Consider the following 12,027-nt stretch of genomic DNA (forward strand, 5'->3'; position numbering starts at 1 on the left):
TGAAAATATTCCATTTGGAAATTGGATTCTGATTCCAGAATCAGTAGTAAACGGTTGAAGTTCATTGTTCCAATCTATCAACGCATGAGCCTGGATTGTCACTCTGAAACAGACAGCTTTCAAAGCTCCTTGTTTTGGTCTTCCCGCCTGGGAGTGGAGCGTCAGACGGCTCAGGCTTGATGGGGCGCTAGGCTTCTGAAATTAGAACTTAGCTTCAAAGAACGGCATTAAACGAATCAAACGTATTAACATTTTTGGTAAGAGAAAAATGACAAGTCAGTTTGGTTGCAGTTTTGCGAAAAGCTCTGTTGAGGCGTTTATAAAGGCAACTTGATGCCTTAAAAAATATAAATCCATCCTTCTTCTTGAAGGAAGAGGTGGGGGAGAAAAGCCCAGCCCCAGAAAAGAAGAGAGCCAATAAACACAATAGTGAAGAGATTACAATTGCCTTTGCCTAAGTACGGTAATATAAAACCAAACATATACAGCAGGCCACACAGCTACAGAGGCAAATAAAAGAAAACAAAATAAAACGTAAAAAAATCTACCTACCAACTTTTGCATCTCGGAAGTATTTTTCCACAGGGAAATCTTTGGTGTAGCCGACTCCTCCCATCCACTCGATACACTTACTGGTTGTGAGGCCTGCAATCTGCCAAAACCAAGCAGCAAATAATATGCTGAAACCGCATAACTCATGCACCATAAACACTCCTGCGGAATATTTTAGTAACGTGGAGCCACTGCTGTCCGCCGATAGGAGTTACTTTGTAAGATCGCATTGTCTCTTCAGCCCCATTCTCTACGCCATTTTTGGCAACTCGTATTTATTCACAAAATTCCTATTTTCTTAAGAACGTTAGGGTACTGTTCAGACACCTATGCACACCGACAGGTATCGTTACTCAGCAAATATATACACAAAGGGCCTTCTTTACATCACGTACTCCGCCAGCCACTGGGTAAACGATGGTTGGGGGCGGTATACGACGGTCACTGGTCTTTTGGTTCCCACATCAAACCAACAATTACAGAAAGTGATCAACTCTACGAGGCAAGGAGAACTGGCTAGGGAAGCTGATGTGATGTAGAGGGAGAACAATGTGAAGAAATTACAGCTTCACTGAGGCCCAAAGGACGAGTGAGGGGACATGTCAAGTTGAGGAACGTGTGGGAGGGTTTCAAGAGGCGAACGGGTTTACCGACCTCAAGGACCTGAGGGATGGTGGGCTGGGGTCAGGGCAAGCTGCGAAGAGAATGGAGAGGCAGGCGGGCCTCCTGAGGGCAAGCATGTTTAATACTGTAATGGCCCCCCAGTCTGTGTGCATGCTAATCCCCACAAACTAATGTTTGTTACCTTACATGACCACTGGGACCCACAGATGTGGTTAAGTTAAGGGCTTTGAGAGGGAGATGGTTCCGGACTGCCTGGGTGGGCCCAATGGCATCACAAGGGTCCTCATAAGGGAAAGACAGAGGCAGGACGGCTCAAGCCAGATTTGAACACGCTACCGCTGGCTTTGAAGACGGAGGACGGGGCCACAGGTCACGGAATGTGAGCAGCCTCTAGAAGCGGGAAGAGTGAGGAAATGGATTCTCCCCAGAGCTTCCGAAAGGCAGTTTTGCTGACACTTTGATTTTATCCCAGTGATATTCACTTTAGACTTGTGACCTCCAAAGCCATGACATAATAAAACTGCAGTGTTTTAGGCCACTACATTTTTGGTCATTTGTTAAACGCGGCAATAGGAAATGAATACAAGCACTGTTCCATTTGCCGTGAGAAGCCACGAAGGTTAAGCTGGAATGGCATGGCCTCGTGAACACTAAGAAAAGGGAAGAGGGGACTGGAGGAAGCGACGAGGACCAATGGAGCAGTCGGAAGATGAGTGGAGGCGTCTGGTGAAGAAATCACCCGGCTTGTTCAATAGGGGGCAGCAGAAAGGGAGGGAAATATACAAATGCAAGAAATACTCGGGGCAGAGTCCTCAGCACCTGGATGATGGGCTCAAGGTGGAGACGACGGGGAAGGGGGTGGTGAGATGATGCTCAGGCATCTGACTGGTGCGATGGGTTGGGCAGGTGAAGTGGAAATTGGATCTGTCAGTCTGGAACCCAGAAGGGAGGTTGAGGCAGGAGATTAAATTTGGGGGCTGAGACGTTAAGTGGCTACCGGAAGCTATGGAATGAATAAGGCATACTGCCGAGGATGGGACGTAGCAGTCAGCGACCGGGCAAAGTTCTCCGGCCAGTGTCCAATGGGTTAAACAGAGAAGGCAGAAGTATCAACAGAAAGCATTAAATTAAAGCAGAAACAATCTCTTCTTGTGTTTTTATTTCACATGAGCTCCCATGGCATTCACCTGGCCCCAACTGGAAGCCATGGGTGTGATGCCATCATTCAGACTGAGGCTCACCCAGGGATTTATGGTGGGTGTTCTACCTGAACTGAGCCACTCGGTTTCCACAGAAGAGCCTGTAAAGACATCAAGACCTCGTAGAATTGAGCACTTTCCTACGCAAGGTTTGCAAGTGTGCTTTTCTGTTGCAGGAACTGGAAAGTCTACGTTATTTTACTTGAAAAACAAACCAATTATCAACACTCCTAAGTGGAAAGGTTAATACTTTTAAGTAACGGGGAGGGGAAGGTGAATTACGTTTTGTTTGTCTTACCTCTGATGCATAGTATTTGGCCATGGATGCTTCTTTCATGAATGACTTTCCACCTTCTAAAAGCCTAGCAGTGTTGTATATTAGCAATCTTGCAGCCTCCAGCTGGGTGGCCACCTGAGCCACTTGGTGTTGGAGCCCCTGTAATATTTAGGCCCAAGTTAGAGAATTAGGACTCACGAAAACACCGCTTATCCTCAAAGTCTTGCCTGGACATGGAGTGCTGACACACTGAAAATATGCACCCCCTGCAAAGGAATTTACATTCATCTTGTAGAAATACTTTAAAATCTCCAATCTAAAAAATAATAATTAAAATATGCAATCTAAAATGAAATACATTATTTCTCAGACAACTTTCAAAATTCATATAATTGTAAATGTCGAGACTTAAGAAATCATCACAAAATGAGGCTTAAAAATTTGACTGTTAGGGCGCCTGGGTGGCTCAGTCGGTTGAGCGTCCAACATCGGCTCAGGTCATGATCTCGCAGTTCGTGGGTTCGAGCCCCACATCAGGCTCTGTGCTGACAGCTCACAGCCTGGAGCCTGCTCCAGATTCTGTGTCTCCTTCTCTCTCTGCCCACCCCCCCCACCCCCCCCACTCACGCTCTGTCTCATTCTCTCAAAAATAAATCAATGTTAAAAAAAATTAAAAACAAAACAAAATTTGACTGTTACATTTAATAATTTAAGCCCATTGCATGATCAAAATTAAGCTTAAACTAAATCCCAGCAAAGCAAAAGTGTGAACATATTTTTCATCTGCTTGAATTCATAAAATTTTGATTCTGCATATAGCCTTGGTGCATTAAAAAGATGCTGTTAGGGAGAACCTGGGTGGCTCAGAGGGGTTGAGCGTCCTACTTTGGCTCAGGTCATGATCTTGTGGTTTGTGAGTTCGAGCCCCAAGTGGGGCTCGCTGCTGTTAGCCTGTCAGTGCAGAGCCCGCTTCAGATCCTCTGTCGCCCTCTCTCTGCCCTCTCCTGCTTGCGCTGTCCCAACAATAAATAAATACTTAAATTTTTTTTTTTAATAAATCAGTAAATCAGTAAACAAATACATAAATAAATAGATGCTGTTAGTTGCAAAGCAGTGAAAGAACAGTTGAAGCTCCAATTTTGTCTAAGTATCTTTATTAAAGTACCTCTACGGCAATATTCATGAGCAGGTACCAGTTTCTTTAGGGTTATAGACAACAGAAGACTAATTAAAAAAACAAAACAAAATAAAACACCCTGAAGAAATCCCTACCACTTCAAATTTTAGAGGATGGAGGGGCACTCACTCAATGTTAATCAAGAAAAGGAGTGAGACAGTGAGTGAGAATATGAGTATTAGCAGTTTATAGTTACAAACTATATCCTGGAAATATGGACATGGGTATGTCTATTACGAACAGAAATTTCTCATGCCCAATATCTCTGTCTGCCCAGATATGTACTAAGCACCTACTATACGCCAGGCACTGTGCTGAGCACTAAAGATGTTGCACTGAACATGACAGTCAGAGTTCCTTGTGCTTATGACTTATATAGCCCAGCAAGGAGAACAGTTAAAAACAGTTCGAAAATACCCGATAGATTCTCCTTCTCTTTCTGTAATATTTGGTATGCCCGAAAAAAATCTGTTACATGTGTGTAGCTTATAAAGCATCATAATAAATTGAACACTCACTAACCTATGTGTACAGCAAATACCATCCTCCTTCTAATTTATCTTTTTACTTTATGGCGTCTTTTGAGGAAAAGTAATTTGGTAGCCAAATTCACCATTATTATTATCTTTTACAATTAGTCTTTTGGGGCCTTGTTTACAAAATAATTTCCCTACCATGAGAGCATAAAGATATTCTCTATTTTCTCCTAAAACTTAAAAAAAAATTTTTTTTAACGTTTATTTATTTTTAAGAGAGAGACCGTGCAAGCAGGGGAGGAGCAGAGAGAGAGGGAGATACAGATTCCAAAGCAGGCTCCAAGCTCTGAGCTGTCAGCACAGAGCATGACATGGGGGTTGAACCCATGAACTGTGAGATCACGACCTGAGCCAAAGTCAGAAACTTAACCGACTGAGCCACCCAGGCGCCCCTAAAATTTTATTTTTTATGTTACATCTTTAGTATATCAGAAATCTATTTTCCATGTATGGTGTGAGGTAGGGATCCAGTCTCATTTTTTTTCCACAAGGAAAGAATAGCCCCACTCAGTGATCTGCAACACCACTACTATCCTACATCAGGTTTCCATACGTGCCTAAGTCTATTTCTGGCCTTTCTTTTTTGTTCCATCAGTCAATTTGTCTATTTCTATGCCAATATCACTATTCTAGAAATAGTTTATGGCTTGTTATGTGGAATGCAGATTCTAATTATTTTTGAAAAGCACATTCGGTTCAATTAAACCAACAGTTACCATCTAGGTTGTCCACTCCAATGACCACATCAGGTGCCAGGAGAGGCATAAAGCTGATGCCGGCAATGTCTCTTGCCCTACAAGAACTAACGATTGCTGAATACCGGTTCCCTGACTACACTGTGAACACAGGGCCTGACATGGAGAACATATTCAATGAATCTATCCTGAACACACAACTGAGAGAAGTGAGGATGAAGAGGCCTCATCTTTACCCAAGGAGCTTGTAGTCTGGACAAAACAAAGATGTGAATGATCACATGCAAAGCAAAACGCAAACTATTCTAATGCGATTAAAGCAGTTAGAGAAAACTCTACCTTTAACCAAAGCATCAGATATACGTGGATAGATGTATAAAAATATATTATAAAATAATTATATATAATAAATAATGTTGTTTTTCAAGATCGAATTTCCAAACGTGTTTTCCAAAAGTGTTTCTAAGTGTTTTCTAATGCCACAAGAGGCATCTCTGGAAGTGCCACGATTATACCAATTAGTACACCTGACCCCGTATCCCTCCCTTACCAACTCCACAGACACAAAAATAGTTTCTGGCGTACCGAGATCTCCCTCAAATTGCCTCCGTATTCTGTCCCTTTCCTTGCAATCTGTGTGGTAGCTGGCCTGAGAGAGTTCGCTAGTACAATAACATGAAAGACCAGAAGCCAAGACAGAATCTGACACATTACTAGCTGATATGTCCTTGGGACATAATCTGATAATCTGACACATTACTAGCTGTATGTCCTTGGGACATAATCTGATAATCTGACACATTACTAGCTGTATGTCCTTGGGAACTCAATCTCCAGATGCTTCAGCTTCCCACGTATAAGACGCCACGATAGCACAGGCTGTGGGGGGCCCTGGCCAGGACTGACATGCTCACTCGGACTTTCCAGGCCAGAACTGACTGTGCCTCGTATTTCCATGCACGTGCAATCTGTGTGTGCCCACGTAATGACAAATAATTACTACAGCACCTGAAGACAACACATCACAACAGAACTGGTAATGGAATAAGAAATTGTACTTGGGGCCTGCTTACAAGAAGATTTTGTGAACATGTAAAGCAATTTTTCGGGATTTTTAGGTAAAGTGCTTAAGCAAGCTTGGTAAGCTGTCACTCCAGGCTTTCCCGAACCCAGCAAGGCCTCAACATGGACCGGAAGATGCCACCGTCACCAACGGTCCCCTTATCTGGGGAGCTCCGAGAAGCTACATCATTAGACCGGGCCCCTATTTCCCAATACGCTTGGCTGAGAACATCTCGTTTGTACCCACTGCAGCACACTGTACCTTCTACAAGAAAGAAGGGTCAAGGTGTCGTCTTTTGAGGATTACCGCATGGCTCTGACCTGCGCAGGGGATTCCTAACAAGTGTTACCGTTTACTGAGCACTCGTTAGACTCAGGCAATGTGCTGAATACTCTACACATCTAGCGGATGCGAAGTCACCCTGAAGTCACCCTAGTATCATCTTTAGAGAGGAGTCATGCCACAGGCGGGCCTCAAGGACTGTTGTTCTGCCCTTGGAGAAGGTCAAGGCATTCACAGGTATGCTCCCTGAGACCTATTCCTTCCTCCTCTCCACCTCTCCCATTAAAATCCCCCCGAGGGGACGCCCTCCACAGCTTTATGACACAGCTCTTCATTAATAGGAAGCCATGACAGTATAACTGGCTAGAAAGAGACTGAGAATTACGTACCTGAAAATCGAATATCCTTTTGCCAAATTGTATCCTTTCCTTCATATATGGGATAGTGTGGTCAAAGCAGCCTTGAGCCAATCCCAGCATCTGTTTAAAAAAAAAAAAAAAAAAAAAAAAGAGCAGAATTTCTTATTTTGTTGTAAGTTTAACACTGTTAATTATTTAGGGTATAAATCCCTTTTACAGGCAAATTGAATAGCTGGGGTAGGGGAAGGGCTGGCGAGGTGTGTGTTAATACCTTCACCCACTGCATTTGTAGAAGTTAATTTCCAGTAACTGGGAGAAGATTCGAGAGATTTCACATACACATGAGTCTACTGAATTCTTGCAGGGTAAATCCTACGGCTTGGCTGTACTTGTACAACCAGGTTACTTCTAAGGAAGCTTCTCCTCTAAGCTCTGATTCTCCAGGCATAAAGCAAGCCACAGATATTTTGCTCAGAACTGGCCTCAAAGACTAGAGCAGCTCCCTCTGGTCCTTCTAGAAGGCAAGCATGGAAGGTCACTTCCTAACCTTCTATCTTCCTGTCCGTTCTGCATACGATCAGGATTAATAAGGGCTTCAGGGGAAAGGGCACTAGAACATAAAAGAGCAGTGTTTTCCAACCCTGGAGGCATATCAAGATCATTTGTGGGGACTTGATTAAAAAAAAAAAAAAAGCGACATGAGGGTCTAACAACTGAATCTAAATCTTGAGAATGGAGGGGGTGAGTGGCCTAGGCATCGGCGTTTAAAAAAATTTTTTTTAATGTTTATTTATTTTTGAGAGAGAGAGACAGAGCACGAGTGGGGGAAGGGCAGAGAGAGAGACACCCACAGAATCCGAAGCAGGCTCCAGGCTGTCAGCACAGAGCCCGATGCGGGGCTTGAACTCACGAACTGTGAGATCATGAACGGAGCCGAAGTCGGCCGTTTAACCGACTGAGCCACGCAGGTGCCCCGGCATCAGCGTTTTAAAACCTTAATGGTTCACTGCAGGGCTAAAGCGAGAGCACCTGGTGAAAACATGGATTTAGGCACTTGAACAAATCAGGACATGGTGACAATCTTAGCTGAACTGTCCCGTTGCTAACTAAGCTCTGTATTGAACTATTCAAGCTTAGAAATGGTTTCCAAATTTCAACACCAGGTAGCCACTTAAGCCACCATCTACTTATGCCAAACTATGTGGGTTTTAGAAAAAGGAAACAGGGGTGCCTGGGTGGCTCAGTTGGTCTAAGTGTCCGACTTCAGCTTTAGGTCATGATCTCACGGTTCATGGGTTCAAGCCCCATGTCAGGTTCTGTGCTGACAGCTCAGAGCCTGGAGCTTCCTTTGGATTCTGTCTCTCTCTCTCTCTCTCTGCCCCTCCCTGCTCGCACTCTGTCTCCTCTCTCTCTCAAAAATAAACATTTAAAAAAAAAAATAGAAAAAGGAAACAAATATCAATAGCAAAAGCTTTGTGGGAAATGCCCATAGACTTATTAATATTTCATTAGTGTTCACATTTTCCTTTAGCCTTTTATTTTGAATTTTCTGGAGAACAGAATATTGTGCTAAAAATGAAAGGATCTCCCCCCCACCCTGCCAAAAAAAACACCCCCAAATTTTAGTGAGGCAGCAACCCAATGCATTTTTGGCTGAGTCAAGATGATGTCATCAAACGTTTTTTTTGTTGTTTTTTTTTTTTTTAAATTTGATTTAGCCAACTGTCACCAAACTCTTAGGACTAAAATTCACAGCATGTGAATAATATCCTACATTGACGTGAAAATTGAAATCACTGGCTGTCAATCACAATAGGCTTCTCATCTCTGTACAATGTTTTCACTATCATTTACTGAAAAACTAAATAGTCCTCGGCTGCAGTTTTGAGGACTGATGCCTTCGGGTCTCTGTCAGATGTGACTCTTGCTCTAAAAGGCATTCACAACGCTAACCAAGAAATAATAACTACCTGACCTTAACTTTTAATTAGGTTATAAGATAACTCAGAGTAATTAGACTAAAGCCCAGGCTGTGTATTTTAATGCCAGAACATCTATATTATTTATATGTCTGAGAACAAGGAGATTCAGACTACGGTTTTTAACACCGTATCTGATGACGCTGAATCACAGAAAAACATTAAGAAAAACAGATATGCCAATTCTCTCATTATCTAGCTTTGTGGGAAACACGGGTTAAGTTTTGATCTAAGAATATTTTGTCAGCAAATTAACAGCAACACAAAAACCCCTAGGGTAATAGCATGACATTTACTATTCCAATAGCTAATACATGTAACATCTTCAAAACCTAAAAGCTGTCAGTTTGTAAATTCTGGATATTCACTGACTAAATGAATTCTACAAATTCTGTAAATATATTCTACAAAATGATATATTTTTTAAAAGGTTTTATTTTTAAGTAATCTCTACACCCAGCATGGGGCTCAAAGTCACGACCCCGAGATCAAGAGTCACATGCTCTACCAACTGAGCCAGCCACGTGTCCCCCAAACGACATTTATAATAAAACCCAAGACTTTATTCATGTTGCTAATCAAGAAAATAACTGAGGGGTGCCTGGGTGGCTCAGTCGGTTGAGCGGCCGACTTCAGCTCAGGTCGTGATCTTGCGGTCCGTGAGTTCGGGCCCCGCGTCGGGCTCTGTGCTGACAGCTCAGAGCCTGGAGCCTGCTTCTGATCCTGTGTCTCCCCCTCTCTGACCCTCCCCCGTTCATGCTCTGTCTCTCTCTGTCTCAAAAATAAATAAAGGTTAAAAAAAATAATAAAAAGAAAATAAAAAAAAGAAAACTGGTATCACTTCACAGAAAAATGTAATATGCATTACAAAGGGCAAATTTGATCAAAAAAAAGGAATAGTTCTCATCTTATATATTCTATTTTATTGTGGTTATTTTATTTCAAGCACTACACACAAAAAATTGCCAGATTTTCACATGCACAACACTAGGCAACAAATTTTTCATTATTTATAGATTAGAGGGGCACCTGGGTGGCTTGGTCGGTTGAACGTCTGACTTTAGCTCAGGTCATGTCTGAGCTTTTGAGGGTTCAAGCCCCACATCAGGCTCTGGGCTGACAGCTCAGAGCCTGGAGCCTGCTTCAGATTCTGTGTGTCCCTCTCTCTCTGCCCCTCCCCCACTCACACTCTACTTCTCTCAAAAATAAACATTAAAAAAAAGATATTATAGATTAGAGATGCTTACTACACAGACTGTTATGTATTCTTAATTTAAAAAATTTCTTCTAGCATGAACCTCAAAAATTGAAACAATTTTTTTAAAAAATGCACATTTAATTTATTAACAATATATTTGAGAAGTGACTGATGCAGGTATCAGATAATAGTTAACATTCTCAAAGCAGAAAAAGTGTCACCACTAAGCCATTGTTTGGCTCTCAGGGCATTACATAATTGACCAAAAGTGGGATTTTCAAGCTGGTGGTCAGACGCCATTCTCCCACCTCACGGAAGGGAAGGGCGCCATCTTGTGTTCACACGCTTCCAAATATTCATCAGTTTTACTGCATTTTTTTCTTTCTACGTTTAATGGACCCACACTGTGCAAGAGTCAAACGAAATGGCCACAATGTGACTAACCTGTGCAGCAATTCCTATTCTGCCTTCATTAAGACTCCCTATGGCATACTTATAGCCGTGTCCAATTTGTCCCAGGATGTTGGTTTCTGGAACCTGAAGGGAAAAATGTAGTTATTTCTCCATTTAATTTTACAGAGTTCATTTTGATTATGTAGTTTTACATGCACAATACTCCCAATTTGCGTCATAGGACTCCAGCCCAGGACTTAGCAAATTCCAAGGAAAGTGTCAGCTACACCCGTCTCTCCCTCTGCACCTCTTCCCACACACGGGCTCTGGGAGACACAGGACTCAAGTCTGCGCTGTTTGCTACTGTGTCCTCTAGCGTCTAGCCCAGGCGTGTGTGAAACAAATGAATGGGTCTAGAGAAAGGGTAATCTCATACAATTCCTGAATCCCAAATGAGATTTGGGATTTTTATCTGTATGCTATAGGATGAAATACAACATTGTAGAGATCACAGAAAATAGGCAAGTGGTTTCCTAAATCAAGGGTGTGAAACCTTTCTTCTGCCAAGACTATTCTTCCCGTAAAAATCAACTGAGGTTGTGTGCACACAGATGCATGTGTATACCAGGGAGGGCAAAAAGGAGAGAAGAAATAAAGTGTTTATTCATCATTTAAAAAAAAAATCTAGACTAGGAACAATGAAACAAGACACTTAGCTTTATAACCCTGGGGGAGGAAGTGGGCAGAACAGAGGAAGAAAGGGCAGCGGGAAAGAAGCCAGTCCGGGGAATCAGTGAGGCTGAAACATCTATCTGTACAGTCACCCCGTGGGCACACACAACACATGCTCACTCACGAACAGAAAAATCGAGTGGCGATAGGAGTGGTAAAAAACCCGTCACAACCTGTTCCACCTGAGTCAAGTTCTAACTAAGCATTCTGGCCATCTTCTCTTCCTCGGTTGGAACTGATTCCACTGAACGGTGGGGCGACGCCAGGTCGGTTCCCAGGCTCGCTGAGTAACATCCCCACCTTGTGGCCTTTAGTATATCCAACACCACACACCTGTCTCGGAATGCAAGTTTATAAAGTATAAATGGCTCACAAGCATATAAATTAAAAAGTATAAATGGGTGGGTGGGGGGACGCCTGGGTGGCTCAGGCGGTTAATTATCCGACCTCAGCTCAGGTCATGATCTCACAGTTCGTGAGTATAAGCAGCGAGGAGCCTGCTTTGGATTCTCTCTCTCCCTCCCTCTCTGCCCCTCTTCTGTGTGCACGCGTGCTCTCTCTCTCAAAAATAAGTAAAGAACAACAACAACAAAAATTTGTTTAAGTATAAATGGGATTAATCTTCAGCATTGGCTCTGAGGCCAGCTGCTGGGGAGAAGCTTCCATCCTTTGCCTAAACTCTTGTGAAAAGTACATTTAGGGGGCGCCCCAGTGGCTCAGTTGGTTAACCGTCCGACTCCTGTTTCGGCTCAGGTCATTATCTCATGGTTCATGGGTTCCAGCCCCACGTCAGGCTCTGCATTGCCAGTGTGGAGCCTGCTGGGGATTCTCTCTCTCCCTCTCTCTCTGCCCCTCCCCCACTCGCTTGCACGCACACTCTCTCCCTCAAAATAAATAAATAAACTTAAAAAAAATAAAAATACTTATTTAAAAAATAAGTACATTTAGTCACAGTCTCACC

At 42.9% G+C, this 12,027-nt stretch overlaps 1 protein-coding gene across 3 annotated transcripts in view; it reads right to left on the reverse strand.

Moving 5' to 3' along the window:
* Window positions 1-12,027, reverse strand: part of ACADSB (acyl-CoA dehydrogenase short/branched chain) — a 37,255-nt gene that overhangs the window by 2,549 nt on the left and 22,679 nt on the right. For all 3 annotated transcript variants that reach the window (XM_060641274.3, XM_060641276.3, XM_060641275.3), the window contains exons 7-10: window positions 10,386-10,478; window positions 6,795-6,884; window positions 2,674-2,811; window positions 553-652 (exon numbers count right to left, since the gene is read on the reverse strand). In XM_060641274.3, the coding sequence (XP_060497257.3) occupies window positions 553-652; window positions 2,674-2,811; window positions 6,795-6,884; window positions 10,386-10,478 (421 nt within the window). The remainder of the gene's footprint in view (window positions 1-552; window positions 653-2,673; window positions 2,812-6,794; window positions 6,885-10,385; window positions 10,479-12,027) is intronic.

The sequence above is a fragment of the Panthera onca genome, chromosome D2 (genome assembly GCF_046562875.1).
Source record: "Panthera onca isolate mPanOnc1 chromosome D2, mPanOnc1 haplotype 2, whole genome shotgun sequence".
In the NCBI taxonomy this organism is placed as follows: Eukaryota; Metazoa; Chordata; class Mammalia; order Carnivora; family Felidae; genus Panthera; species Panthera onca.